This window comes from Musca domestica, unplaced genomic scaffold (assembly GCF_030504385.1).
Source record: "Musca domestica strain aabys unplaced genomic scaffold, Musca_domestica.polishedcontigs.V.1.1 8, whole genome shotgun sequence".
NCBI lineage: Eukaryota > Metazoa > Arthropoda > Insecta > Diptera > Muscidae > Musca > Musca domestica.
Genome location: NW_026712409.1, coordinates 4,419,557 through 4,447,127, shown reverse-complemented (window position 1 = coordinate 4,447,127; position 27,571 = coordinate 4,419,557). Strand labels below are relative to the sequence as shown.

General features: G+C 32.9%; 1 protein-coding gene across 10 annotated transcripts in view; it reads left to right on the top strand.

Annotated features, from left to right (window-relative positions):
* The window catches only part of LOC101888392 (protein NDRG3), a 72,461-nt gene that overhangs the window by 35,597 nt on the left and 9,293 nt on the right, over positions 1-27,571 (top strand). For 4 of the 10 annotated variants that reach the window (XR_009344124.1, XM_059131111.1, XM_011294526.3 and 1 more), the window contains 5 exons: positions 14,798-14,881; positions 15,815-16,008; positions 16,076-16,196; positions 18,964-19,528; positions 19,597-19,681. Coding sequence is in view for 9 of the 10 variants with exons in the window: in XM_059131111.1 (XP_058987094.1) it covers positions 14,798-14,881; positions 15,815-16,008; positions 16,076-16,196; positions 18,964-19,528; positions 19,597-19,681 (1,049 nt within the window). In the remaining variant the exon portion in view is untranslated. Of the gene's footprint in view, positions 1-8,564; positions 9,190-14,797; positions 14,882-15,814; positions 16,009-16,075; positions 16,197-18,963; positions 19,529-19,596; positions 19,682-24,277; positions 24,508-27,102; positions 27,380-27,571 lie in introns of those variants that run through there. The other 6 variants (XM_011295029.3, XM_011295790.3, XM_020040039.2 and 3 more) reach the window with 5 other exon arrangements.

The window sequence follows — 27,571 nt, the reverse complement described above, 5'->3', positions numbered from 1 at the left end:
GGCTACACAGCTGGTACATTCATAATTTTCATTCTCCACTATTTACATACAAATATACACCTGCACACATACCTACATGGCATGTTCTTTTTATCCTCTCTCCCCTTATTTCCTCTCGCTGTTGAAATGTATATTTCATGTTTGCGGATTTCAACAAAGTGCAGCAGTACATTGCAATTACCCCACTTTATTTTGAATACATTATAAAAGTGAATTTGCAAGTCAAGGCGATTCACTCACTCACCTTTGGGTTCACCCTACAGATTTCGCGTGGAAGCATGTGGGGGATTTGAGACACATTTTTTTATTTGACTGGAACAAGGTTTTTTTAGGAGTAGAACTACTTTAGCTGAAATCGAGCACAGACGGGGTGCCTCAAGCCGGAATTGATAAGTAAATACAGGGTGAGATAAAAAAGCTGCAATAAAATTAAACGCCATAATTTTAATTTTTTTTTAATTTTATTGAATTAAGGCAAAAAAATGTCGGAAATAGTATCAGAATTTAAAATAAGTTTAGATTTGTTCGAATTGGTCACCTTTGGCATTAACTATGGCCTTCAAACGGCCAATGAAACCGCACACGCTCACCGAATGTTGCTCTGCGGTATTTTGGCCCATTCTCGGCGAAGCGCTTCCTTGTGGCGATCGACACTTTGGTATTTTTTAGTGCCAACCTTGTTTTCCAAAATACTCCGGACACAATAGTCCAACGGATTGGTATCTGGAGATTTTGGTGGTCATTGTGCGCTGGAAATGAAGCGAGGAACCTCATTTTGTAACCATTCTTGGGTGGCGCGTGCTGAGTCCTGTTGGAATGTTCAAGGTCTGCGGCCAAAATATTTGCGTTCCCGAGGTTTTAATACACCCGCCAGAATATTTTCGCGATAATATTCGGCGTTTAACCGAAGGTGCACATTTTCAGTTTTTGTTTACAAAATGCTGGACAACCAATGTTTTCTTATCGGAGAAAACCCCATTCGCCCCATTCGGCCAAGCGAAGCAACTCTTTAACTCTTTTGAGTCTATTTTCTTTCTGTTGCGGTGTAAGTTCTGGCACTTTTTAGAATTTCAATGGCTTTACTCCGAGCTTATTTTTGAATATTTGCCGAATGGAATATTGCTCAGCTCACGAGCCATTTTTCGGTCATTGCGACACGGGTTTCGATCAAGTCGCTTTTTTAGTTTTTGAACCATTTCTGCTGATGTTGCTGTTCTCTTCCGACCACTTCCTTGATGTCGGGCTACACTACCAGTATCACGGTAACGAGCGATGGTACGAGACACAAAAGACTTATTCACATTTAAATGCTGGAGTGCCCTAAGGATAGCCACTTGAGGTTTTCCAGCCAAATATAAAGAAATCACACTCGCTTGAATTCCATCCAATTCCATTCCTTGCCGAAAAAGGACCCATATTATGACCTCACCTTCGGCATTCGTGGAAAAAAATGTTTATATTTTCCCAGACCCGTTCTACATTCGAACTGGCCTTTCATTCCTTATTCTCTTTGGATCAGAAATGGAATCTCTGAACTTTTAAAGCGCTACTGATGTATAGGTCCTGCAGAAGCCAGATTTAAAATTTTTTTCTAACAAAATAGCGTTCCCGAATGTTCGTTGATCTTTCACCTCAGGCTTTGTATCACGTTTGCATTAATTTATTTATTTTTTGATGCCTTTTCTTTCTTCTTTATTTCCCATTCACTTCTGCCACGTGTGGTCGTATATGACTGCTGCAGCATGCAATCGACACGCTGCCTGCCTGCCTGCCTACATGCATTAGGATTGGACTGGGTGTTTATGAACAAATCTTTTAACTGGGACAAAGACCGAAACAAAATCCGAATAATAATGAATGCTGTTGAGACGGATTTAGGGAAAAAAGAAACGAAAATATAAATTTAAAAAAATGAAAACAACAAAAAAATATAACATGGACAAAAAGGTGTTTCGACTGATAATGGGAATTTGTCATGTTTTGCTTTGTTTTTGTGTTTTTTTTTTCATTTTGTTTTAAAGAAACGAATGTGTTTTAACAGAGACTGGTTTATTTCATACACGAGTATGTCATTTACTTTTTTTCTGGATATTCGATATAATCAGGGGTTAATAAACTTGTATTTTATTACAAAACAGGCGGCAGAAGTATTAAAATGTGAAATTTTTTAATTTTCAAGCTGTATAACAGTTAAAAAACTGGTATACTCAAACTGTTATACTAATAAAATTGATGCCATTTAAAGATTTTGATTGATATTTTTATTATGCGGACAACAAAAAATATTATATAGCGGAATTTAATTTGATTCACACACATTTAACAAAAAAAATCAATAATTAAAGTGTTATACATTCTAATCCAGTATCATTGATGGATAAAAATATGTATAACAATTGTAATAAAATGAAATATTCTAAATACTGTCAAATTCCATTCAGTATAACAGTTCAGAACTGTTATACTCGAACTATTATACTAATAAAAATGGTCTCATTTTAAAGATTTTCATTGATTGTTATATTCTATGTATAATAAACAGTGTTGTAGGGTAAATTCAAGCAGAATTTAATCCAATTCACACATATTGCACGAGAAAATCAATAATTAAAGTGTTATACACTGTAATAGACTATCATCGATTGATTGAAAATATGTATAACAAGTATAATATAATGCATTATTTAAAATACTTCCAAATTCCAATCAGTATAACACTTAAAAACTGTTATACTCAAACTGTTATACTAATAAAATTTGTCTTAATTTACATGCATTCATTAATATTTTTATTATTTGAATAATAAAAATAATTGCAAGCGTACTTCAGGCAGAATTAAATCGAATTTTCATATATTTTACAAAAATTTCAATAATAAAACTGTTATACACTCTTTTCAAGTATTCCTGATGGGTACAAAGGATGTTTAAAACGATGATACAATGCCTTATTCTTAGCGATTCCAAATTCCATTCAGTATAACACTTAAAAACTGTTACACTCAAACTGTTATACTAATAAAATTGATCTGATTTTAAAAATTTTCATCGATATTTTTATTAAGTTGCTAATATTAATTTATTTTAAGTGGAATTCAAGCAGAATATAATGCAATTCATACGTGTTTTTCAAACAGTTTATTTGTAAAACTGTTATATTTTTAATCTAGTATCAACGATGGTACCGATATAAAATTTTAAGCAATAATTCAGAGAAAGATTATAAAATTGGTCAATTTTAAGCAGTACAACACTTAATGAGTGTTATACACTAACTGTTATACAAATAGAAATTGCATAATATATATTTTTTAAGGTGCACGTAATGTAACTTCTGCATAAAAACCGTTTTTAAACTGTTATATGGTTAAGTATTTGCAAATTAAATATTTAACCTACAATTTACTTCTACCAAACAACCTTTCAGAATTTTGAAGAATCCCAGAATGTATTACACTTTTTAACTATTAATTGCACAAAAATAATTTGCATCAAAGACATATTTTAGTACCTCAAGGATAAATATTACACTTGAACGAGTTGACACTGCTCTTCCACACACCTAACCCTTTTTCCTAATTTCCATATTCTCTTGGAACTTATGTTCCATAATTTATCCAAGCCGACAAACAGACATGCACATCTTCATAAATATTGTGTGGCACGTTCATAAACTCGTTCGTTAATACAACTTTCTTCTGGCACGTTTAGCTTTTAACCTCTAACGCTATTCCCCGGTTACCATTTACTAATTAATCTTGAGCCAACTACGACGCCATCGTCAGCATTCTGGGCTAGAGTCGTCATTCACACATTTTGTTGCAAAAGTTCTAATTTTCAACTGAAATAAATTTCAAAAATAAAAAACACAAACATTTTGAGCACACAGCGTTTTTACTGATGCTATGCCATGGCAACAACAGCCACCAGCAGCGGCAGCAACACCAGTTTGGGTACGTCCGCTCGTGTCTCACACTTGAATGTTAATTAAATGTAACACCTGTATTAGCATTACAATAAAATGTTAACGAACGCAATACCCAAATTTCAAACAACGCCATAATCCCACTTCAGGTTCCCCACGTACTGCTAACAAGGTCATGATGATATTCCCATTAGGAGGACCATCTGAAAACCTAAGCCCCAAAATATGGCTTAGAGTAAAGCCTTAAATGTTGTACATGAAATCCGTAAAGTATTTCAAAACAAAAATCCCTTTTTCATTTCATAATGTATGAGTATCTTTTGTGTGTGTGTGTGTGAGAGAGAGAGTGCGCGCGTGTATGTGCATGTTAAGGGTCTTCCTTGGGATGAAACATCCCATCAGCCAAGTTCAAAAACAAATAAGCACAAAATAAAAATAATGACAACAAGCATTTATGTTCTTCAATTTGCTTGACATGTCATTTCCTTTTTTTCTCTCTTTTTATGTCGAAAAACAAGCCTCTCACTCGATTTCCTTCAAGTGGTCATTAACATTTTCCCATGTTGAATTGTCATTTTTTTTTGTAATGCCTATCGCCGCCTGGCAACGGCAGGCTAGTCAATAAGGCGACGACAAGTATATATTTATATGCCTTGCTCCCAGAACCCTCTCTTCTAGCTCTGACATGTACTTGCCGTTCTTGTGCTAGCAACAACACCCCATTGTAGAATTAACCTTTCTCTGATGTGTTACAAGGCAAACTGTTCAAAAAATTTTTTTTTTTTTTACTTTCTTTCTTTCCATTGATTATTGTATTCGTCATTTGCCGTCTGTCAATATGGCTGACTACCAGCAACATTTTTATTGCAAAATCCATAAAATGATTGAAAAAATTATGTCACTTCTTTTGCCAGTGAAAAGCCAAGAAATACCCAGCAGTATGACAGACCTACAACTAGGTAATTGCCAAAGTAACAACATTTCACATCTACACAAGTCTACACCAAAGGAGGCTTTCAATGACCCTATCCGTCCATCCAAAACAACCAGTCATGGCAAACGGTTCTGCACACATGTAAAACGTTTGGGTGGTAAAGCGTTATAGTTCTCTGAAGAGGATGGGTAGAAAGAAGGAGGAGAGGAGAGGATTGGGAAATAAAAACAACAACAAATAGTGCTTTGTGTGACATTGTGTTTGTCACAATAATTGATCGGCCAAAAAAGAAATTGCTGCATATGTATTTTTTTTTGTTCAAAAAAGGAATTGGAACTGTCAGGCTAGAAGGTCGCAGAAGTGAGTGAGTGACTGTTATGTCAAAAGGAGGAGCTCTAATATATATTTTTTTCAAATATAAAATAGTTTTTATTCATATGTAGAACTTTAAAAATTAATTTTTCATTGTATAACAGTTTTATAACTGTTATACCATAACTGTTATACTGCAAAAATTGTTTAGAAATCTGAAATTCGTATTGAAATGTTAAGAATAAAATCGAAAAAAAAATTTTCATAATAGTTTAGGGGGTTCGAAACTGTTATATTATTTGTATTTACACAATTTATCGAATAAAATGTGATTTTAACTATATATGTCAGGCTAGAAGGTCGCATGTGTGTGTAATATATATTTTTCTCAAATATAAAATCATTTTTATTCATATGCCCAACTTTGAAAGTTAATTTTTCGTTGTATAACAGTTTGAAACTGTTATACCATAACTGTTATACAGCTTAAATTTTTCAGAATTTTGATATTCGAAATGAAATATAAGCAATAAACTCAAAAAGTTCATTTTGCAATAAGGTTTAAAAACTGTTATATTGATTTTATACACACAATTTATCAAATTAAATGGGATTTTAAACATTTTTTTTTTAAATTTAAAATTTTTTCTTCTTCTTTGAATTGTATAACAGTTCGGAAGGGTGAATCCTTGACTTTTATACCATGAAAATGGACGAGAAACCTAAAAACAATGAAGTAGGGTTTAAACATTTTTCAATTAGTTTTTCTTCTTTTGTATTGTATAACAGTTCCGAAGGGTCATTCATACCTTGACTATTATATCATGAAAATGGACGAGAAATCCTAAAACAATGAAGTAGGTTTCTTTGATTCATATTTGCTTTATTTGCTCTACAAATGTATGCCAGTTACAACTGTTATACTTAATATGTTTTACATTTAAAATCCATATAAACAAATTCTTTGTCATTGAATTAAATTCAATGAAATATAAATTAAATTTTAATGCCACATTATTTTATATATCTACTACAAGTTTGAAATCCGAACCTAAATTGAAAACATTTTTCCACCTTTCTTTGAACTTTTTAAAAATTAATTGCAATCAATTTCGTGCAATAAATTGCTTCTAATGTTATTGTGGAATTCCCGGAAACACTCAAATTTATTTTACAACATAAGAAATTCTATATTTGTTTTTCTAAAATATAATTTAATAAAAAAAACCAGCCGCCAGCCAGATTGCCGCAAATTTCACAGAAACCAATTACATCAAATGTATTCATAAATGTAACTTTTTATCGGTTAAATATACGACTGCCGCCACCTACCGCTACCGTCGACTCCTTCTCTTCTCTTCTTCTACTCGTCATTGTTGTTTCCATGGTAAGTAATTAAATTTTGTAGGATTCGGATTCTTGGGTTAAGCCTAAGTTCTTGGTAGACTTTGTTGTTGTTGCTCGTACTCTTCTACTCTCTCTCACTCTCTTTCACATTTTCTCCTAGCTCTCCAAGTTTTTGTGTGAAATGTCTTTGCTATCCTTGTGTGCTGTTTGGCCTTAACGAGTCATTGGCCCCACGCTATGACACGCTTGTGTACACTTAGAAAAAATGTGAAATAGTTGCAATCAACAAAGAGACGAAACATTTTATGTGGAGTATAACAGTTTCATAACTGTTATACAAACTGTTATACTGTCTAATTTTCATAAAAATGGATGTAAAATTATTGGAATTCTCTTAATTTTTATAAAAACGAATATAATATATCGAATAATTACCTATTTTTAATGGGAATGGACAAACATTTTTTAAACTGAAAAATTCGATTAACCCTAAAATTGCTGCAATTACGGTGGAACGAACACGGTTAAGAAAATGATAACATATTAATTATAGCAAATATGACATGTTCAATGTGTTTATCCCAACAAAACTACTCATTACAAATCGCATTACCAACCCATTATTTTAACAAGGACATGTCGCACGAAATATGTTTTTATTCTTTGGTCTACAAAAGGAGATTAATATGTACTTATATAACGACCTCTAGTGTCCAAATTCCATAAATAGAGGGTGAGGTAAAAAACGGCAACAAAGTCATACGCCATAATTTTTACATTTTTTTTTAATTTTTATTGAATGAAAGCTAAAGAGGCGGAAATAGCATCAAATTTTAGAATAAGCTTAGATTTGTTCGAATTGATCACCTTTGGTACGAATTATGGCCTTCAAACGGCCAATGAAACCGTCACACGCTGCCCGAATGTTTCTCTGCAGTATTTTGGCCCATTCCCGGCGAAGTGCTTGCTTGAGGTGATCGACCCTTTGGTATTTTTTAGTGCCAACCTTGCTTTCCAAAATACTCCAGACACAATAGTCCAACGGATTGGCATCCGGAGATTTTGGTGGCCATTGTGCGCTGGAAATGAAGCGAGGAACCATATTTTGTAAATATTCTTGGGTGGCGCCTGCATAAATGTATAATACCCTGACCACCTTGTGGTGTAGGGTATAAAGAATATTTTAAAATCTACTCTGTTTTTCAATGTGTATACAACATCTGTCTCAACATCATTTCTGTCTCTTTTTTTTTGCAACAAAATAACACAATTCTCCCCGTCACTGAAAATGATTTAAATTGAATTTAAACTTCCTCCTTTTTTATATATAGTAGGTATATCGTCCTGTATTTTTTCCATTTGAATGTTTTCATGACGTTATTACTTTACAGAATAAAATCAAGTGGCACAAATTGCCTGTTCTCTTTTTAATATTCTGTTTTTTTCCTCTTCGTTTTTTTTTCTGAAAAGTGACTCTAACCTGCAAAACTCTATAATTCATTTATGGTAACTGCATTATTTTGTTCCAAACAAGCACACGCCAGAGACTCCTTCTGTTTGTGGCACTCTCCACAGTTCCCATTTTCTCTTTCTCACACACACTCTCTCCCTTCTCCGATTGGTTGTGAGTTATTCCGTTTTTAAAGAGAGTAACAGAGATATGGCCACATGAATACGTCATAGATGTTGTAACTGTTTGTTGCCTGCTTTCCTTTTTTCTGCGTTGCCATGGTTATGTGCAAAATATTGTTGTTTTTTTTGCTTTTGACTATTTTATTACTTTTTCCACTCCTTCCCATCCTTGTGCTGTTGTTGTAAAGAGAGTAAGAGCGCCAGAGAGGTGACTCGTGTGGGTCATAGAATAGAGTGTGTTGTATTGTTTGATGGCACTTTTGTGGCGCCATTCTTTTCTAGGAGTTGTTAAACACTACTCCTTACACACACACACACACATCCCCATTGATACTAGGCACAATGGAACAAAACAAAGTTCTCTCTCTCACTTGCCGCACACACATATATATATCCTTGTGAGCCAGAAGGAAGAACTTGTATGGGGAAATGGTTGGTGCTTATGAAACGACGAACTAGACTGGAAGTTTGAACAATATTTTCCTTGAATTGTCGGCCGACCAACCAACCAACCAACCCACCGTCATTGTTGTCGTTGTATTTGTTGTAAGCTCACTTCCACTTCTGCAGCCACTGAATGGTGACTCATTTGTATTCGGTTTTTCGCTTTTGAATTGAAATCGTCGTTTTTATTTACTTTGTTTGTGCAGACGGCGGCACTAGTGGCACAGATAGTAGTTGGAACACTTTTCCTCAGTGTGTTGTTCCGTTCCTTTCGTGTTGTTTATAACTCGCCACATTCGAATTTGTGGGTTTCGAAAACAAGGCATAGGACAAAAAAAAAAAAAAAAACACTTGAAATAGACAAAGAAAAATTAAATAGAAAAAAAATAAGAAAAATCCAAGACGAAGGACTAAAAGGCAAAGATAATTTGATTTGTTTCGAATGTCTTTTGATTTGTGAGAGTCTTTTTTGTGTTCGTTTGCCCCCTCCTCATTGAGTAGACAAAGAAAAAAGAAACAAAAGCAAAACTTCATTTGCTTTATTTAACTGTAACTGCCAACTAACCAACTATCAGTGTTCTAACTTTGACGGAATGTAAGTAAAAAAGGAAATTAGTGGAGTTTAAAAAAATTAAAAAAAAAAATACTTTAGATAAATGTGCATGTAAAAATATAGTTTGAATATTTTTTTCTTGTTAATTAATGTTGTAAAAATATTTAAATGTTTGAAAAATAATTTAATAATAGCTGTTGTCATTATGCCTGTGAATGTTTAATGGAAAATGAAAAATGTTACTTCATACATTTGGAACTAAATTTTATGGCTTTTGTATTAAGGGTTACAAGAGTTTTCAAGGAACTCAAGGATCAAGAAATCTAAATATTTTTTTTTTTTGGAAAATCAAATCTGAAACTGAAAAAATAACTCTATGGAAAAAACCTTTTACGTAACGACTCCCTCCAATTTTTTGTTGTTGTTGGGAAGGGAGTTTTTTAAATTGTACTGGTGTAAATATCATCAACACAACCCTCCATGTGATGAGTGAGTGTTGTGCATTTGTATGCACGTATGTGTATTTGTATGCGTGTACATAAGTGACTACTAAATATTGATTGTTGTGACCACCACACCATCATCGACCAACCATCCAACCAACCGACCGAACGACCAGCTACCATTTATTCGCTCGCCTTCACTTGAATCCTAGCACCAAATTTGTATTGCCTTGCCATGTGAACTACTAATTGGAGCAGAGCAATACGAGTAAGAGGATAACCACCAAAGAATAATTGACCACATTGCTGTGGTCCCCTTTCAAGCGAGGTTAATTTGTTTCGAAAAATTGTATTTTCTTTTTTAGTTCAATATGCCAGAGAAAAATGTTGCCTTTTTTAGGAATTATTTTGTTAAATGGAAATTTTATTGGAATTTTTTTTATAGCAAGGGAATACTTGTCCCATTGGCTTGTGAGGTACCTAATTTTAGCAGTACAACGTCATGGATTGGGAAATGTTAATATTTTAAATTAAATTAAAATTGTAAATTTTAAGCCAATGCACTCCGTAAACGTCCGTATTGTGGAATGCCATATAATTTTAATAAAATTATCACATTTAATACAAATTAATTTTATATAACCATGTGATTCAGATCACACACTTTTTCGAAAGAAAGTGTGAAATTGAGCTAAAATTAGCATTGTTTTCGGTTTAAATTTAGATTGCTATTGAAACTGAAAAAAATATTTGTATATTAGGAGCCAGAGGGCTGCAATGAGTATGATCGAGTAGGCTTGATCACACACAGTGGAAATACAATCAAACTCAATCAGTCGGTCAGATGCAACATGTTCATTCGAGTTACTCAAGCCAAACGAAAAAGTTGTGATCAAACATGTATTGATCGAAGTTTTGTGATCGCAATCAAACAGCTCACATGAGTTATTTGTTTACGAACTTATGTTGAATTGTTCATAACGGGTCGATCATCTATGAGGAGTCTTGTCGGTTTGATTCATCCCAGTTAAGTGAGTGATTTGATTTGATTAAAACACAAATGTTCGAAACTGAGCGAAATCATGATTGTAATTTTACAAAGGATTTCATAACTAAAAGCTGTCCCCATAAAAAAATTGGTGCAAATTATATTTAAACTATGTTTTCATTTTATTTGGTTTTTTGGTGTGTTAGACTTACTTATGACTTATTTGAAAAAAAAAAAAAAAACAAAATTAAATTTTTTAATAAAGAAACACATCATTGGCATTTAGAAAACTAAAAATGTTTAAATATTTTTTTTATTTTACAATATTGGTCAAGATTTTTCACAAACTTCGACCCCTTCGTTTACCTACATCTGTGTAGTTTCTACTTGCAACAATTTCGTTCGCACTATCACAATATTCTTCCATTTCAAATATTAAAAAAGTCAAAATAAACTGTCCTAACTTGATTAAATGGTTGAATAAACAATGACGCTGAGCGAACTCGATTCAAAGAAGACAATCACGGTTGTGATTGCTCATTTACATTCATGTGTTCGATCAACTCACATTGCTGAACACATCAAACCGTCTCGAACGCTCATGTTTGATTGTGAGTGAAGTGATTCAAACTGAGCGTTCGATTCGATCCGAAGCGAAAACGGTCATTTCATTCAGATCAAACTAAACGACTGCATCAACAAAAATCAGGTAAGAAACCGAGTATGCTTGAATTTTTGCATACTCGTTGCAGCCCTCTGTTAGGAGCCATTAGGCGTATACGTGTTGACGTTACTTATACGCCGCAGTTATATAAAATAATAGTTAGAATACATTAATTTCATTGGCAATTTTGCCCCGACTATTTGAAAACCTTAAAATTTTTTTTTTTTTAGGTTTTCATCAATATTAACAATATGTTTCTAAAACCTTTTTCTTTGAGGATTTACAGAACAATGACAATTTTCGGAAATGTCATATTTTTCTTTTTAGGTGTTTAAACCTACAAAATTGGTCGGCATAATTAATTTAGATCAATAAAAGACGTACAATTACCTACATATGCAGGCTGGGATCTTGGGGACCCACCATTACATATCTGTGTGCAATGATATAATAATTTCGAATTATTGGAAGCATGGCTAAACCTTCAAAATATTCCAAACTAAACATTACTTTTATATGGAAAGCAATACCCATACGGAACATTTTTTTATTAGGGCGATCTACCAACTACTGAAAAAACTCTATCAAAGCCATTTATACCCTCAACAATACTTAGCATGGAGAAAATATTAAGTTCGATATTTAGTTTTCCATTTATAACTCCTCAAAATATTTAAGACCCAACAAAGCATATATATTCTGGATCAGCATTAAATACTGAGTCCAAACGTCTTGCGATAGGAAGCTATACTTTTGCAAAGATGTTCTACGATATCGGGTAGTTCCCATGTATCTACCGATAACCAACCGATATTCGATTTCAAACACATATTGAACGGAATTGCTTCTAATTTAGTATTTGGAGGTAGAAATACTGGAGGATAAGTTTCAATATAGAAAAAAATTATAGAAAATTTTCTATATATTTACATGTTTGGCTTTAGCCCCATTTAACGGTTCCTCCTGACATTCGGCCTTTTTAATAATTTAATAAAATTTGTAATGGGCAATGCATTCACTGTCAAAAAGTTTCACCTATAACACCCATATAAACAAAACTCCGATTTTTTTTTTTGTATTTTGATGATTTAGCCCTTATTTTCAAAATTTTGCTGGCCGAACTAAGCCCATTTTTTTCTTGTTCCAAAAATTTGAACTCAATCAAAGCAGTACATACCTGTGTATGCTTAATGGCAGTACTCATACGCCCCATATTGTATTTAGTTGGGAAAGGGGACCCCGAGGAAAAGGGGACCTCTTCAGGGACTTCAGGGATTGTCATCTACAAAATTTTCTTTCATACCAAAATTTGAAACAATTTCCTTGATAAATATGACTAGGATTATCAAAACATCGAATATCGCTGGGTATCGTTTGTATGCGCTTTAGGAAAACGTTGACCTAAGTATTCAATGTTCTATCACAGGAACTAGAACCCATTACGAACTACAAATACCAATTTTTGGACTAATCCGTAGAAAAATGTTGCAAAAACTAATCAAAATACCGAATATCGGGAGGTACCGTTATATGGGGCCTATACAAAAACGTGGGCCTTTATATACAATGTTTCGCCACCGGAGCTAGAACCCATTGCGAACTGCAAATACCAATTTTTAGACATATCCGTGGAAAAATGAGGCCAACGAACCGTTTTATGTGAGCTTTACAAAAACGTGGGCCTTTACATACAATGGTTCGCCACCGGAGCTAGAACCAATTATGACCTACAAAAACCAATTTTTAGACAAATCTGTGAAAAAATGCCGAATATCGGGAGGTACCGTTATATGGGGCCTATATCAAAACATGGGCCGATATATTCAATTTTCAATACCAACCATCCTAGACACAAATCAAATTGTTCTGCAAATTTTTGAGGCTCTACATCGAATAATGTGGGATGTATCGTGATTTCAACAGACAGACAGACGGACATCTTAAAATCGTCTTAGAATTTAATGCTGATTATTAATGTATGTACTTTATGGAGTCTTGACGAATATTTAGGGATGTTACAATAGGAATGACAAATTTAATGTACCCTCCTTCTAATAATAATAATAATTATAACTCCATTAAAAGGGGGAGAACAATGTCCGATTTTAGAATATTGATACAGGACACCATGTGTCCATACAGCCGCCAATTTCCCCCTTATTTGCGGGTCAGAGCTTTCCTCTTTACGTTTTGCAATTTCGTTCCGGTACCCAAAGAAGCATCTACATTTTAGACAAATGTAGTAGGACTCCAAAAAATATGACATTCTTATTACATAGTTTCTAAGTAAATCTTATATTTCGAAGGATTGCTATCCAGTTTTCAATCCCCATACATTTTTGACATTGTGCTCCTCTTAGAGAATATTCCCCCCCCCCCCTCTCTCTCTCTCTCTCTCTTTTACTAATTTTGATATAAAAAAATTTTAAAGAACAAATCTCATATTGATTTATAGTTTGTTATATAAAGCATTGGCACCTTTGGATTCCTCACTTAATTGAAATTTCAGAATATTTCAAATAAGACATTTGGCTTATAACAATTTTCTAAACTTTAATGTTTTTTTTACCCTTAGATATTTCCAAACCAGACATTTTCTCAAAATAACAGAGATTTTTTTCCTTTCTTTGAATGGTTCATAAATCATTTTTGAGTCCTACTTCCCATCCAGCTATACCCTATCCTACATAGATGGAATTTTCCTTTTATATTGTGCAACCGTACAATATACTGTGATAAAATAATGTAATTTAAATTAACTTCTCCATAAAAACAACAACAATAATAATATCAAAGCTAGTAGTTGCTACTCATGTAATGAATGTGTACACACAGGATCGCGTGAATGCGTGTCGATAGCAATTTTGTGGTGCTATATTTAGAACGGCGACAATAATAACAACAACAATGCAAGTTGTTGGAGTTTTTTCTGTTTTCATTACAAATGTTGATATACATTTCAGACTGTATAACAGTTTTACAAACATTTAAACTGGAGGAGTTGTTTTTATTGTCTCAAATACTTAGATCTTTTTGTGTTACAAAAATATGGGGGGACATGACTCTCAATTGAGGGTAATGCTGTATTGTATTAAAGAAAATAATATAACAGTTTCTTATATTGTTATGTGAAGATTTGATTTTCCAAAAAAGAGAATATTCCTTGAAAACGCCCTCACACATCCTAAATAATGCACAATGTTTTTCTTTCACATCTTTGTGCAGAAAAGGCTATCTTTGGAGGAAAAAATATAATATTAAACAAATCATAAATATTCATAACCATAATGTTACCTATCACACAAACACATATATACATATTTATATTTAAAGAGAAAAAACGAAGCGGAATAAGTAACTTATCTAAGTGTATGCTCTTGCCACCATCATTATTGGCCCAAAACATTAATGGCCTTAATGATGATGATAATGACCACTTTTATCGGTTATCTTCGACATTTGTTATTTTTTATTATTCTTTGTTTTATTCTCTATATTTTTTCTTTCTTTCTTTCCGTTTTTTTGTGCTTGCATGCTCATTTAAATCTATTTCAGAGACCGGGATAAAACGGGTAAGACACTCAACACCAAGATGCCATCAGCACCAGCACACACTGCCGAGGAGGCTCGTCTTCTGGGGTAAGATTTGAATGAAAACAAAACCAAACAACGATTAAATCAAACCAAACCAATCCAACCAAACAACCAACCAACATGTATCCATTGCAACCAATACAAACCTATTAAATTAAAGATACAACTAATTCCTTTAGATTGTTTTACTAATGCATTTTGCTTTGAGTTCAAAGTTTGTTAATTTTTCTTTTTTATTTTCAATACTAAAATAGCTTGCAATATTCCTTTGAGATTTAGAAGAGCCTAGCTTGTTATGAAATCTCCAAGTTTATACTCATAAAAAACTAATAACCCCCAAAACCCACAAGAAATACAAAGAAATCCCAGTACCAGAACCAACAAACTCTTTTACTGAACAAAATAGTGTAACGTATTTTAAAAATCAATCACTAGATGTATACTTCTCCATATATATTTAAATAGTTTGTATAGTTATACCTTAGAAATATCAAATATCAATAGTTATTTATATATTTTTTAATTTTTAAATATTTCAGTTTAAATTGTTTTCAAAATTTATTTGTAATTTATTTAGAATCCCCTTATTTTTTTTTTTACAAAATTTTATTTAAAATCAAATCCATAAAACTTCATACCTATAGGACTTTGCCAAAAAAAGAATTCAAACCCATAGCAAGTCAGCTGTAAGTTACAAATGTAAATTAGTTTCCCAAAACTATAATCTAGAGAAACCCTAGAGAAAAAACCAAGACAACAAGTTTTTTTTCACTCATAGTCACCAAACACCCAAAACGTTTCAAAAACAAATAGCTTTCAGTAAAATAAGACCTATGAAAATTCTACGTTCAAGTTTGTTTCCTTAAATCAGATACCAAAAGTGATAAATAGTATTTAATATTTACCATTGTTTATCTCTATTTCCCCCCAAAAAATTGTCCTTATATTAATTTCTTCTCATTTTTTCTCAACATTTAGAACCATGCCTGTTGATCCCATGGATGACATTGAGCTGCGCTCAGTCCAACTGCAATTCCCACATGCCCGTGGCTCCATTATTGACTCTTGTGATCAAAGACGTGTTGCCACGGATAAGGGTGAAATTTTAGTAGCCATACAAGGTGATACATCGAAACCCGCTATCTTAACCTATCACGATTTGGGTTTGAACTGTAAGTCTTTGAAACGCAAAATCTTGTCCTAAAATAATAATAAAATATTTTTTTTTGCTTATTTCAGATGCCACTAGCTTTGCTGGATTTTTCAATTACCCCTTGATGCGTGGTTTATTGGAAAACTTTTGCGTTTATCATGTTACTGCACCGGGACAAGAGGAGGGTGCACCAACTTTGCCTGAAGAGTAAGTAAAACGCTGCAATATCAAATTAAAAAAGTCAAAATCGGCCATGCCGAACTTTTAATACCCTCCACTAATTGGAAAGTTATCCTTTTGTTACCCAAATATGTCAATAAGTGCCTAGGTCCAGTTTTTGAGTGCTGAATGTTATATCTCTTATAATGAATGTTCAATTCTGAATTTAATAGGAAAAACACTGACAATTTTGTTAGTATCAAAAAAATAACAAATATCGAGAGGAATGGGGCTATAAAGATAATTTCCTATCAGGGGAAATAAAATTCTGCCTAAAATACCGAGCGTCTAAATGTTCTGTTATATTGTAAACTTTCGTTGACAGATGTGTCTTAAATGGTCTGTATACCGACTGTCGGGGGTACCTTAATATGGTATGTTATAATATATATATACAATTTGGACCTATATAGACAGTCTTTGCAAGGATGTTTTCGGTCCGCTAGAAACACAATCTAAAAAATATGTCAAAAACCCTAAAAGTACCCTCAATCAATATTGTCATAACCCAAAATTATACGTACCTAAAGTACATTTGAATGCAATTTTGCCCACCTATTTTGGTTTGGTTTAAGAATTTGGTCAATTGGAAGGAATAAATTGGAAGAAATAAAAAAATAGGGATAAGGAGAGATTTTTAGATTTTAGAGAGAAGTGTAGTTAGCAGGGTTGTCTGCCTAGCCAGAAAATGCCTTTGGCATAAGTGTAAATTATGATGGAATCTATGTCTGAGACGACTTTCTATCTCCTATCAGCCAAATAGCTTATGTTTCTTGTTGGATAACATGGGAAATCTGTCTACCTCTTCTTCATCTTTACATAGTCTATAGTCATAGTAGTCGGGAAGATTGTTGTCCCATCTTATGGTCAGATATCTGATACTGTAGTGATCAGTCAGTATGCCTACCACGATTCTTAAATTAGAAGTACAAGTGATAGAAGGTTGCTTTTTCTTCTCCTTTAGATTACGGGCCAGATGGCCTTAGATATCCTGCAAAGGGTTTTCAAGTATCATCTTCTTTTAGTTTTTTGATGAGTGATTTTTCAAGCAGCTACATAAAAGCTAGTTGGTGGTTTAACATCCTCGTCTATCAGTAGATCAATCGACTGGTATCCGCATCGAGCTAATTTATCAGCAACATTATTCCCCACCTACTTCGTTCTGTTTGGATGTCATAGGGATATTCAAATGGCTAAATCGATTTAGGATCTTAGGCTCATCAAGAATATACTTTGAAGGGTCCAACAAGGGACAAACCTTAATAAACCCCCCATGGAATGATGAAGGGTATACAAATCATTGTAAATGTGCACCGTATAGGTCAACTTTCGTCTGTCCTACTAGTTTTTTGTTTGTTTTTTTAACCTAACGAATTGGAGGTAGAAACCGATGCGATGTCCTTCTTAGTCGAATCAGGATTTGACAATGCCGCTGACTTTTTCCGGAATGGTAGAACCAACAGCTGTAGCGTTTCTGACAACATACGATAAGTTCTTGTTAATCAAAGAGTAGCTAACAGTAGGGAAGCCCGTTTTGCGGTAGAGTCACAATATAAGGACATATTTAGTATCTTTGGGTGATTACTCTCGAAGGGTCCAAGCAAACTTCCTGTAAAAATGTACAGATAATTTATAGCCTTGAGTTTTCCTACTTGGTGTTGGCAAATTTCGGAGGAAGCAGAAACATTAACGTGTAACTTTTCCTCCAATACTCGCTCTTCAATCGTGACTTGTTTTGGAGAACAGGACTTTAGACAGCTTATAATCGAAGACAATGGGATGGCGATCACATCCATTTCCTAGCTCTATTTTATAACTCTATTGAAAAAGTCTCATAGATCCTTGTTTTTCAGCAGGACGAAAAAAAGTTTTGCCTATTTAGAGATTTCGTCCTTCCATTGCGCCTGGCTACTGGAGGACAGATTGCTGATGATCGACAGTAGGAGAGGTCACCTTATGATTCGAAGACACGGGGATGAAGGTTACATTCTTTGCTTCGGTAAAATCCACCCAACTCCACTGACTAAGTCTCATGGAATTATAGAGAGAAGTATAGTTAACAAGAAATCCCTGACAGAGATTTCTTTTAGCAAACTTAAAGATAATGGTGGGATCTATGCCTAAGGACAGTGTTAAAGTTTCTCCCGTCTATCAAACAGCCTATATCTCTGTTATGTCTTTTGAGGAACTTCATAGAATCACTTTCTGAGTCGATTTATACATGTCAGTCCGTCTGTCCATGTATTCTTGCAGGTCGTATTTATTATCCGAATGAGATGGAATTTTCCAAACAATATTTGTTTGTTTGGGTTGGGTTGTTCCAACAGGACTGGAATCTCTTTTATCGTTTCGTAGTTAATTCAATAGTGCACTTTAACAAATAAGTCTAGACCCTGCATTTTTAGAAGGCAAAAATCTCGTCGTTCTTTTTCAATCAATTTTGCTGCTGGAGCACAGGCCGCTTATGATCGGTGGCAGGAAAAGTAATTTCTAATTCGAAGACATTGGAATGACGGTAACATCAATTGCTTCTTCGAAATCTCTTCACTTTCTAATCTCGTGGGCCAAGATTGCTCCACCACGACTCTAACCTCATCGTTCCACCCATTTAGGCTTCGGCCACGGTTTTATATAACATTTTTGGGAGGTCTTTTGGCTAGATTTGCTTTATTCAAGGTTATATAATAAATATTTTTTTTTAATGTTGCTTTTTAAAAAATATATTTTTATCTTTTCTTTCTCTCTCCCCCTGCAGTTACGTTTATCCAACCATGGACGAACTTGCCAATCAATTGTTATTCGTTTTATCCCAGTTTGGTTTGAAATCCGTTATCGGTTTTGGCATTGGCGCTGGCGCTAATATCTTGTGTCGTTTTGCCTTAGCACATCCCGATAAGGTGGGTGCAATGTGTCTCATCAACTGTGTATCGACTCAGTCGGGCTGGATTGAATGGGGCTATCAGAGTTTCAATGCACGTTTTCTACGCACCAAGGGTATGACACAGGGTGTCATCGATTACTTGATGTGGCATCACTTTGGACGCAATCCCGAGGAACGTAATCATGATTTGGTACAAATCTACAAACAACATTTTGAACGTGGTGTCAATCCCACCAATTTGGCCATGTTAATCAATTCGTATATACATCGTAATGATTTGAATATTGCCCGTACTCCAACTGGAACTACAACAACAGAGACATCGGCAACAACACTGAAAATGCCCATTATGAATATTACGGGAGCTTTGTCGCCACATGTGGATGATACGGTGACATTCAATGGTCGCTTGGATCCCACCAACTCTACTTGGATGAAGGTTTTTATTTGAAATTTGAAAAAAATATTTTGAAGAAGGGATTTTAATGTTTGCTATTTTTTGTGTAGATCTCTGATTGCGCCATGGTCTTGGAGGAACAACCAGCAAAATTGGCCGAAGCCTTTAGGCTTTTCTTACAAGGCGAAGGCTACGGTAAGTGTTAGACACGATGTGAAAAAATGACACCGACATATTATAGAAGTGTGTCATTTTTTTTCTAATCTTAAACTAAACTATTTGATAACTGTCGTAATCACACTACCACCAATTTATACAACTACAACAACAACAAAACAATCTAAGAAACCAGAAATGTTATAATACTATATATATAATCGACCAAAAATATATTATAAACTCACGCAAAAATCGTTCGTACAAGCAATATATATATCTCCTTCTCAAATAGTAATACATTATTCATCTTTTTTTACAAATTCATGCTATCGTATTTTTACATATTTACTGATTATTAAGATAATCAATATTTTTTCTCATACATTTATTTAGAACATATACTATTATATACTCCAATCAACTACAACAATACTACTATGCCATAAATCATTAGTCAAATATATATATCAGTCATTATTATTAGCTTTACAATTTATATGACATCCCTAGAACAATCAAACCAAACATACCTACATACATACATATATTTTCCATTTGCATTCAACCATGATAATAATATCGTCTCGCTCCCTGGCCACCTCCACCACCTATCTCCATCTATATATATATTTTGGTTAGAATTTTGTGTTCACCTTGCCCCACATCCTGTCCTGGCACTTGACAACTCAAATTAAACCAAATAAGGAAATCAAATGAAGAGAGAATAAAAATAATTGAAATTTTTGAGATTTTTGTATTTTGCCATTAAGGGTTTAATTTTGTTATATGATTTTTTGCTCCGATTTTGAATCTTTCCCCAAAAAATATGTACGTTTTGAAATATCTTGCCATAAATTGTTGGCATAGTTTCCTTCCCCTTAAGCATTTGTGTTGAGTTTATGTTTTGTTTTAGTTTTTAACAAAACGAACGATTTTCCTTGAAGGCCTCCCCCTCCACCACAAAATCTAAGATATCCAAAAGAAATTTAATCTGAAATAGCTTTAGCTTGTAAGCTTTCAATGTGTGTGTGATTTAATATATTATTTAGTTAGTTCAATGTAAAAGATGAGGAGAATGTTGGTTTATAGCTGTCATATCAGGCAAAATATACTCTTTTTAAATTCTGTCTTTTATTAATAGTATATTTTTGAACAGCTTTCAGAAGGAATGAAATATCCCCTACTTTATAAACAAAATCACAGAATTCGGGAATGGGAATTTTTGTAAAATTTCGAAATAGTTTCCTTTTTTCTATCATTAAACAAATGGAGGAAAAAATTAATAGAAATAAGCCTTTGAAAAGAATCAATTTTAAACCTTCCATTCAAAATAAAAACCTTATCAAACAATAAATAACTTCATACTTCTTGAGGCTGAAAAGAGTCTGAAAGAGGCCACTTATGTATCCAATTTAAATTTTTGAACCGTTTGGCTTGGTTTAAGGATGTACAGATTATCTGTAAAATTTTAAAATAGTTTCTTTTTTTCTATCATCAAACTAATGGAGGAAAATGAATAAAATAGGTCTTCGGAAAGAATCAGTTTTAAATATTCCATTCCAAGTAAAAACCTTATCAAACAATAACATAACTTTATATTTCTTGAGGATGAAAAAAGGTCTGAAAGAGGCCACTAATGTATCCAATTCAAATTCGTTTGGCTTGGTTAAGGATGTGCAGCTACACGGGAGTCACCAAGTGCTTCACTTAGAGACCTCTAGTCCATTGTGTTTATCCTAGAAAGAATAAAGTTGTTGGTGATAGGGGAGATACAGAAGCAAGAAAGTGAATAAAGGAATTCAGTCAGTCAAAAAGTCAGGAAATGTTATTAGCAAACTTGTAGTTGATTATGATCTAAATATGCAAAGAATGTTAGTGTTTATTTCTCCCACCTACCAAACGTGTCTATGTCTCTGTTAGATAGCATGGAACCGTTTACTTAGGTACACAAATCATTTCGAAATCCAATTCTAGATACAAAGTTGACATAGTCTATATACATTTTTAAATGAGGCCATTTCTTGGGTCTGCTACACCCATATTATAAGTAAGCCTAGACTAGTTCATGTTCACAAACTTATTAGGGTTTAAAAATTGTTATATAATTTAGTCGTATAGACTATACCCTACACCACATTTTGTAACATCAAGAAGGAAGCGAGATAGACCCATAGAAAAACTCATAGAATCGCATTCTGAATCGATTTATGCATGTCAGTCCGTCCGTCTGTCTATTATATTATTATCCGATTGAGATTAAATTTTCCAAACAATATTTGGATTTCGGATCACATTTAGATATAGCTCCCATATATCTTCAAACGATTTTGGGTTAATTGTGCACCAAATGGCCAATATAAGTCCAAATGACCTGAATTTTGGCATATTCAATCGAATTCAATATAGAAGCAATTACATCAAATTTAGTGAAAATCGGTTCAAATATAGCTATAGTACTCATATATATGTTTCGTCCGATTTGGTGTTTAAGTCCCTCACATTCGTAATATGCACCCAGAAGAATGATATTTGGTACCAGATATCCGATACAGCCAAGAAATACCTTTACCAAATTTTATCAAGATCGGTGCAGATTTGGATATAGCTCCCATATATATCTTCAATCGATTTCGGATTAATTGTGCACCAAATGGCTAATATTAGTCCAAATGACAAATGACTCAATCTTGGCACATCCAACCGAATTCAGCCTAGAAGCAAGTACATCAAATTTGAAGAAAAGCGGTTCAGATATAGCTATAGCTCCCATTAATTAATAAAAACTTCTCGAAGTGATATCATACACTCTAAGGCAATTTTATTTGGTATAAAAAATGTCTCCGTCAAATTTAGTGCAAATCGATGCAGAATTTCAGTTTCCTCTGAAACCAAATTATAACTGATCTAAAGGCAAATCTTGATATGTGGAATGATCTACTTCAAACAAACTTTTTTGTTACGGGAGCTCTACATATTGGTGTAGGGTACCATATAGTCGGCCACACTCGACTTTTGACTTTTCGTTACTAGTTTTAAAATGTATTTTTCATTTGGCTTACATGGTTCTGAAATAGCCTCGAATTACTATTGCCAAAATTGGCATTATAACATAGAATACAATATGTATTTTTAATAATTCCTTCATTATTCGACCCTAACATATACATATATCCTTAGTACAATAGGAAAAGATTTCGAAATTCTTATATAGATATCCATTATCCCATTCGCTTTGCTTGATATGTAACTTGTTTTCGATAACCAACAGAATTAGATATATATATTTTTTTCAATTCAGTATTAAATGCCTACGAATACACAAATCCCAAACACATACCTGGCATACTCTTCTAGTTAAATGTACCACAGATAATTTGTTATTGCGGTTATATATCCAGATAAATATAGTACATATTTATATACATGCAATTAGATTAAATAAATTTTGTTTTTTAATTCTAATGAAATATGTTAGGTCTAAATTATTATGAAATTATGTCTTAAGAAAGCTTCAAACGAAAGAAAGTAAAAAAAGAAATAAACGAAATAAAGTTATTTGATATATGCCGAAAAAAAAACGAAACAAATCTTTTCAATATTTGATTATTCAAATTGGGAATATTTTTATGTTTTTTTTTTTTAAGTTTTAAAGGAAATCTTTTATGTTAAATTCCACATTTATTTTAATTTAAGCAACAGTTATATTAAGATATTTGTTTCGTCTTTTAGCATGGTGTTGTATTAGGCATGTTATGTTTTATTTTATCTGTTTCAAATCCCAAGTTATTAACATTCCAAGAAAATCCTCAAAGTTTTTATATTTTTTTGGATATCTTTAAATATTAAAATTTCTCTACACATTTGAAACCCCAAACACTACACAGCCATCACACACAAACACTAACACCACCAAAACACCAACCAAAAAATTTCCAACCAACCAACAACAACATTCAATGAATTACAAATTTCAAGTAATTTGGACCAAAAATATGTATTTTCTTTTCTTTTTCTCTTCTAAACCAAAATAAATAAACTTTAAAAATATATAAAAAAATCAATAAAAATAATATCTCTATATTCAAATTAAAAAAAAAATACATTACATGAAATCCTTTCAAATCATATTTCAACACAAAACTGTCATTATTCCATCCATTGCATCCCCATTATCACATGAATCATATCACCATTCTTGCGATTTTGATTTTCAAAATTCCCTAAATGCAATTTTTGTGTTATTCATATTTAATTTGCATTTGCCTTATGTTTCAATTCATTGATAATTTTCCCAAAATTATTAAATTTTATTCTCAAACCTTTTCTATATGATATTTAATTTCTGTTTTAATTTTCAACTAAACAAAACAAATCGGTTTCTTTTCTATTCCAAACAAAAAACCAAATTCCAAAAAAAAATAATAATGTCTCAATTTAAATGTTGTGGTATGTATATATGAACCAAAATTGTATTTTGTTGTTCCTTTTTGTATTGATTCGCGTTTTTCTTTGTGTTCAATTTTTATTCCGTAATGCCCCTTGTTGTATTTTTTTTCTGTTTCATATTTCACTATTCCTTGTGTAAAATTGGCTTTTGATATTTGTTGACGCCTCCGCCTCCAATTTCTGCAGATAAATCTCAATAAAAGCTTTCTTTGTGAATTGTTAAGAGAAAAATTCAAAACTTCAACTCTAAATGCTTGCTTAGGTGTAGTACCATGAAACGAACATAAAATCCAATTCAAATGCACTTTATCAATGTTGTGTTCCTAAACCAAAAAAAAAAAAAGAAACTCGAATGAAACAGCAATTAAAGAATATGTCCTTGAAAAAAGATTACCCAAATAAAGCATACACATTCCTTAATTCATATGTAATATAACTAGAAAACCACGATGAGTTTGTTTTTATTGAATAAAATGCTGTAGTTCGATTAAATATTACAAAAACGACCACAATTTAAAGAAAGTGGAAAAGTAGACGGGCGGTCTTCGACACAAATAATGTGGGAATTATTCCACCACCATTGTCAGAACTTTTACACTTCAAAGAATTTTTAATGTCGTTTACAGGTATGTAATAGAAACGGATTCGATTTGAGTCCACCACTCAAATTGGACAGTGGTCCTTGAAAATAAAGAGATATTTAATTGACTGAATTCTTTTATGAAATAAATGGTTCATTAAAAATTAATAAATCGATTTATCTCAACAACTAGTTGAAGTGGTTTCCATCACATACTTGAGAGATTTTGGAGATTTCTATGCAGATCTTATTTACGTAGAATATTCTCTGTCCATAAAAGCCCAGTTGAAGATCTTCAATGTTCCCCTCCCTAAGGAGGTATATGTTTTGAAGCCCTGGACATTTTCTTTTGTATAAAATATCTTCTAGAAGTTCCATATAGATGGGAGTTTGTTGGAATATTTTAGTTAAATACAACATAGCCTGGAGGTCTTCTACACATATATTATATATATATATATATATATATATACTATATCTACGTCTTTTCAATATCTTTATTTACATAAACGATCTTCTGGTTTTCTTTCAAGCATAGATAACCGTAAAATACGTATTTTTTAACTAGAAAACACAGAATTATATCTGACATATATACAATATGTAAACAGGCTGTTCGAAATATTATTCGCTATAAGAGACAATATCTGTAGGTCCCTATACCTATGGAGGTATTCCAAACGTTTTCTGGCAGTTTTGTGAAGACTTCTTGGGATCTTTTTAGCCCAAATTCATTTGGCATTTCCTCTAAACATCTAAACCGCGAGTAGGCATTTCTATACCCTCCACCTTGAAAAGGAGAGTATATTATTTTTGACATTCCGTTTGTAACATCCCTAAATAATCGCCGTAGACCCCAAAAAGTATAAATATTTATAATCAGCATACAATTTAAGGTCGATTTAACGATGTCCGTGTGTCTGTCCGCCTGTCTGTTGAAATCACGACACCACATCAACATTATTTGACGTAAAGCTTCAAAAGGATGCTTGGTATAGAAAAGGATATATCGGCCCACCTTTTGATATAGCCGCCATATAACGGTACCTCTCAATATTTGGTATTTTGATGATTTTCGCTACATTTTTCACTGATTTATCTAAAAATTGGAATTTGTAGGCCATAATGGCTAGAATCCAGTAGAAAAATATTGTATGCATAGGTCCACGTTTTTTTTGTAGCCCCCATATAACGTTACCTCCAGATATTCGGGATTTTTAACTAAAAATTGGTATTTGTGTTTCGTAATGGGTTCTACCTCTGGTGGCGGAACATGGTATATATAAGACCAGGTTTTGGTATAGCCCCCATATAAGGGTACCTCCCGATAGTCGTCATTTTGATTTTTTTGCCATATTTTCCCACGATTTTGTCTAAAAATTGGTATTTGTAGTTCATAATGGGTTCTAGCTCCGGCGGCAGAACATTGAATAGTTAGGTCCACGTTTTTCCATAGCCCACATATAACGATACCCACCGATATTCGGTATTTTGATAATCCTATTCACATTTACCCTCGAAATTGTTTCAAATTTGGTATCTAAAAAGATTTGGTTGATGACAATTCCTTGAAGTATAAAATTGTCTATAGAGGTTCCCGTTTTGGTATAGCCCCCCATCACCTACTTTATGGATTTTTGAAAAACTGAAAAAAGTTTTGGTTTAAAGTGGAACACGTTTTAATTCAGATACATTTATACAAAAATGTTTTCTTTGCCCAAAAGTGAAGGGTATTAAAAGTTCGTCCCGGCCGAACTTAATGTTTTTTTACTTGTCATATATCATGTCTTTTGACAAATTTTTGGCTACAAGTCATTTCCATGTTGAAAGCTAACAGGATAAAATAGCATTTAAAGCTTCGTAGTTATCCTTTCATATGTATATTTTATTGAGAGAAAAAATCATATTTTACTGCAGTATTTTTTGGCTTTTCCATGTTTGTAAAACTGTACCTCGGTTCAAATAATGTTAATATTATATTTATAAGCTCTTAGAATTAGTTTTATATATAACTGAAAATTATTTATAAAATTCGATTGATTTAGTATTCCACCCTTAATTTTGTATTGCTTTGAGGTTAATGTTTCCACTTTTTATTTAATTTTATTCACTTTGAAAGCACTTTGTGGGTATGTGTGTCTATGTATTGTATATACCATGTATTTTGACATTTTATACAAATTATATTTGAATGCTGTTGAAATAATTACACCTTCTTTGATGACTATAGTATATTTATTTGCAAATTTTTGTTAATTTTATATATTTTTGATTTGAATATCTTTAATTTTTCATTTCTTTGATTTATAATTTGTTGATTTATTTTTGATTTTCGTTTTTTTTCTTATGTTTTTTTTACGTATTCAACTGAACAATCTACAATGAATTCTCCGTACTTGCTTGCCATTTGCAATGGTATGCCATCCTTTAGCTGTCGGTTCACTGCAAAAGCTGGGACGAAAAATGTCAGCGGTAAGCCAGAGTAATTCTTCAACACATGTCGAATTGAGCGTGAAGTAGGATAGAAGCGAGTGCAAGACCACCACCACCACCTGAAAGTTTTCCCCCCGAGCCCCATACCCCCAACACACACACAGAATTCCTTAGAGAGGAGCCGAATGCCTTGAAAGAAAAGGGGAAACAAATCACAGTTAAATAAGCTTTTACATTTAAGTTAAATATAAAATTTGAAGAAAAAAAAAAAGAAATGAAGAAAAAAACTCCCATTAACAGAAAGAAATTAGTATAAAATATTCCATTAAGCTTTATTTTTTTGTTATTATTATTATTTTTTAATTTGTATTTTGTTTTTGATTATTTTTTAATGCTTCTTTTAAATTATTTTGTTAATAGTTTTTTTTTTTATTTATAAATTTTCTTTAGTTGAAAAAAAATGAAAA